Source organism: Brassica oleracea, chromosome C9, assembly GCF_000695525.1.
Source record: "Brassica oleracea var. oleracea cultivar TO1000 chromosome C9, BOL, whole genome shotgun sequence".
NCBI classification, from domain to species: domain Eukaryota; kingdom Viridiplantae; phylum Streptophyta; class Magnoliopsida; order Brassicales; family Brassicaceae; genus Brassica; species Brassica oleracea.
Window position 1 is genome coordinate 44,170,232 of NC_027756.1, and position 4,933 is coordinate 44,175,164.

General features: G+C 30.0%; 1 protein-coding gene across 1 annotated transcript; it reads left to right on the top strand.

The window, feature by feature from the left end:
* The first annotated feature begins 3,252 nt into the window (after positions 1-3,252).
* Positions 3,253-4,642, top strand: LOC106316827 (rho GTPase-activating protein 1). The gene is given in 7 exon segments (XM_013754694.1): positions 3,253-3,630; positions 3,738-3,967; positions 3,969-4,060; positions 4,062-4,111; positions 4,114-4,317; positions 4,320-4,413; positions 4,415-4,642. Coding segments are annotated over 6 exon segments (591 nt in total). The 5' UTR covers positions 3,253-3,630; positions 3,738-3,880; the 3' UTR covers positions 4,479-4,642.
* Positions 4,643-4,933: the final 291 nt, after the last annotated feature.

Here is a 4,933-nt window from a genome sequence, read left to right on the forward strand (position 1 = left end):
AAATCTATTTTATATGTCGATAATAGAATAGTTCTCTCAAAACAAAAGTTCATTTGCAAAGTAGTGATCGAAATTAAAGTTGTTGAAATAGTGAAGAAGAAGAATCATGCAGTGCATAAAGATATACCCTTAGCATAGGGTTGATGGAAGTGTCGTCAAAGTTGATGAAGTAGGAGACAAAATAACCATAAAAGTTGGAGGAGAAGAAGAGACGATAGGAGGAGGTGAGGAAACAATGATTGGCGACATTAATGGAACACAAGACAATAAGCTGGTGGAATAGTAAAGAAGAATAATAAGGAGATGAACAACGGGAAACAATTTGAACAGACAGAATAAAAATATATCATACTATACTAATTATAAAATAAAATAGAACATGTCACAAATTTACTGCTCATCTTCTCCAATTCAATTCATCGCTTGATTCTTTATATGCTTAAAGATCTGTCAACGAAACTATTTCTCAACCCTCTAATTATATTCAATCATACCGGACTTACCATATTCAGTGACTTGGTTTTCAATTATCGCACCGTTGAGAACCTTCAATGTTTATCTATTCATAAAATTGATTCTTCTACGTATGCGAACAATCTCCAAAACTATAACTCTTTCTCTCAGATATACCTTTTTCAACTATTGTTCAGAATCGATTCCGTTAGTTTTGTATAATAAGAAATGAACTTCATCTCATCTCTTTTTACGCGCAACTAAGGACCTTTTTGTATCTTTTCAGAATAATATATAACATATCATAGCCAAACACTTGCTATGTGTATGGACTTAATATTTTTTGGCTTATGTACATGACGCCAAATTTCCCATTCAAATATCATCACTTATTTATTATTCCTACCAAAGAATAACCTAATCAGTAGTCAGATTTTAGTATTTTGAAGCTTTCTTTTGTTGCCGAAGAAGTACATTAAGCACGTATAGTTTTTTGTTATAGAATCGTTATTGGAAAAGGCCTATCCAAATACACGTATACTAACTACAAAATATTAGGTTAAGATCCGCATCTTACGCAGGATAAACATTATATATTAACTTAATTTTTATATATTATGTATTTTTTACATGTTATGAAATCATAAATATATATTGAATAATTAAAAATTAGTAACTATTAAATATATAATTAAATTGGTGCGAACATATAATTATTAATCCAAACAATATTTTTTTTATTTGATAGGTAATATAATTAAATTTAAATGATATCAACATACATAGTATATTTAATATTAATTTCTATTAAATGATGCTTTCTACTCATATTTGTTTTTTGTTATTTGTATCTTTTATAGTAAAAACTTTAAATAATTGATAACAAAATTTTCATTCTGGGATTAACAGTTATAGTAATTTATATTTTAAAAACAATTAAGTTTTCAATGTTTGTTCAAAGCTTTTATCAAAAAAAAATTCAAAGTAAATTTCAAAATTAAAATATTTATGTATTTTATTTGGTATATATTTTAATTTAAAATAATATATATATACATATATCTTCTAGTCTTAATAATAAATTAAATTATACTTTTACTTATATGATTTTATAATCAGTTGTATTTTATCATAACAAAAATTTAAAATCATGGATCACAAAATTTGAATGTGAGATTTTTAACAGTTTTAGTAATTTATAGTTGTTTGTAACAATTCAAAATATAATATACACAGAAAAATCTAAATTTTATTATTTGGTTAATTTGGTTGTTTAATTTATTTTAATAATTTAAAATTAACTAAATATGATTTGAAAATACACTAATTTTTATCAAATTTTTATTATTTAAAATCATTAATTGTCATATATACTTTAGATACATTAGGAAATTATGTAACTTTATTTAAGAAAATGATAAAGAACTTTAATAATAAATTTATGGTTAGTTTAATAAAAAAAATTATTATAAAATTAGATGGACTAACCTATTTTCTAATGATTTTAAGAATCATCACAATGATAACACGTGGATAGAAAAAAGAAGTTATAATGTTTCTCAATTAATCTATACGGGACAACTTAAAACATTTTTCAACAGACTAATTTTTCTTCGTAAACCCGCTATCAATAGACAATATACTCTAATGTCAAATAGACAAATACTAGCATAATAAAGCATTCAAACAACCGGATTTATAACAACGGGTACAAGAACACCAACACCTACACCTAGGCTTAAATTATTAGCCTACAATGTCAGCTTAAATAAATTTATCCTTGTATTTAATTATTATTTTTATTAATTTCCTTTTTCCTACTTTCAATTCTTGTATTATCCCTTTCCTTTTTTGAGTTTAGATATCGTTACGGAGTAAAATTTTCGTTTCAAAATAAGTAATTGTAATACAAAATTTATTGATTTAATATTTCAATCTATTTTTCTATTGATTGAAATGTAGTTAAGTGTATTGGTAATTATTATTTTATTTATTAAATATATAAAATTAATTATTTTTTAATCTATGTGTTCAACAAATAAAATGAAGGGAGTATTTATACTATGCATTTTCCATTAAATTTTTAATTTTTCTTGGGTTCATCAATCAATAATAGTTTTTCCGTCTCATATTCAGTTTTTTTTTAAATAAAATAAAATAATAAGAATATGTTTTTAAAAGATAAAAATAAATAAAAAATAGTAGTAACTGCCAAAAAAAATTATTTTTAACATTGTGAACGCCGTGAGCAAAACACTAAATCCTAAATCCTAAACACTAAACCTTTGGGTAAAACCTAAATCTTGGATAAATCTTAAACCCTAAATCATAAACACTAAACACTAAATTTTAAATATTAAACTCTAAAGGCCGTCATCAAAACTCTAAATTCTAAACCCTAGACCCTAGAGTTTAGGATTTATCAAATGGTTTATGATTTATCCAAAAGTTTAGGATTTACTTAAAAGTTTAAGGATTTATCCAAATAGTTTATGGTTTATCGTTTTGATGATGGCTTTAATAATTTTTTTAAAAATGGCATCTAATACTCTATTTTATTTTTTATTTTTTATTTAAAAAACATAATAATTTTTATTATATTGTTTTATTTTTCCAAAAATTAAATTTGAGGTGGCAAATGGTTTTCAGTGAAAACTTTTCACGCAAGAAAAAATCTTAATGTTTTCCTTTGTTTTACTGTTAAGGAAAGGCATCGAATTAGGGAATTAATTTGACAGTTATTTTCCCACCATATATCGACGACTCACTTACTCTTCGATCCTGCGCCCTGCAGTTCGAAACCCGTAATGACTCTCCCAAGTTTCTTGAATCAAAATCTCTTCATTGTAATCTTTATCTTTCCGTTGCATGATTTGAACCAAAAAGCTGATTCCTTTTTCATTGAATCTGAACCTTCGCCATGACTGAACCAAGATGTTGACTTTCATGACTCAATCGAACAACAACAGCTGCAAGAATTGAGACGGAGAAGAAGAAGACGACGTGGATGAAGAAGATCAGCAGATCTCTCTATTGGCTTTTCTAGTCGCCATTTTCAGGAGATCTCTGGTTTATTGCAAAGATCAATCGGAGGGAGCTCTGTAGCATGGAGATAGGATGGCCCACCAGTGTCCGACACGTGGCCTTCGAGCCTGAGGGTTCCCAGAAGCGCTCCAGGTACGTTCTCCAATCTCTGTTTTATGGTCAAAGGTACAACCTTTTTGTGAACGCATCTCGGAAACAAACATTTAGATACTAAATCTCTCAGCCTTGTGTCACTCTAGTGCAACAGACAGTCTTTTGGGGTATCATATGATTTGAGAGGCAATTGTGTACCAGCCATACTCTTGTTGATGCAAAACTGTTTATATACTCAAAGGTGTGTAATGTTTTGCATCAAAGATAGTGTTTTTTGTTTTCCTTTCTAATGTTCATTTGGTTTAGAGAACTCCCTACGAGCGTTCTCGATTCCTTGTCTTCTGAACAAGTGATGCAATGCCAAACGGAAGAGGACCTATGTGGAGCTAGTTTGGCTTCTTCCACCTACAGATGTTCAGTATGCGCATCTTAACAAGATGAACACATTGATTTAAAGGCCCTTTCTTGTAGATGGATGATCCAATGACAGGTTTGATGTATGCTGTTCAAGTGATGAACTTCTAATAGAGAAAACTCTAAGGGAAAGGCAAGACTCTGTAGTTGAGGAAGGTCACGTCTTCCCTTTAGAACCTTCTGATGAGAGCAGCGGTCACCAAAGCCCTTCACAGTCTTTGGCTTTTAACACCATTGAAGAGAGTTAAGAGCTTCAACTAGACTACCTCGAAGTTGCAGAAAATCAGAGTTTAAGCAGTGAGGAATCAACCCTTATAATAATGCCAGGACCAGTGACTCGGGTCAGATGGAAACAGAGATTAAAAGTAGCGTGCTGGCTCTGGCTCTTCCGGCTCAGTGGCCTGTTGGTAAAAGGATTGACCAACCTGAGCCGTCTAGGTTCGAGGGCAGAGCGTACTGAAGCTTGGCGGTGAAGAAAGGAGCATAGAGGTTGTTGTTTTGCATGTGTTAATGTGTTTCTGTAGTTGTCGTTTCGATTCTTTTTGTCTATGTTCTAAATTGGCTTCGTCTGTGTTAAACCGTCCAACACCAATGCTTAACCAAACTTGTAAACCGTTTTAAACCGGTGGGCACTTGAATGTTGCTACAATGCTACTCGTCCTTCCTGTCTATCTTTGCTATTGTTCGTAAAAAATACAAATTAATTGCATATATGGGGATTTGAACAAAAACAAAAAAAAAAAAAAATTTGCATATATGGGGATCAAATTAATATGCTATATATCGATATAAATTTTCTATACTAGTCAATAAGATTGCAATATTGATGAATAGCGCACAAAGGAAAAGTTTAGATAGTTGAGAAAGGGTTTAAAAGTTGGTTATTCGAAGGACCAAGGGACCATTGCAACTCTCAAGAGAAATTGCA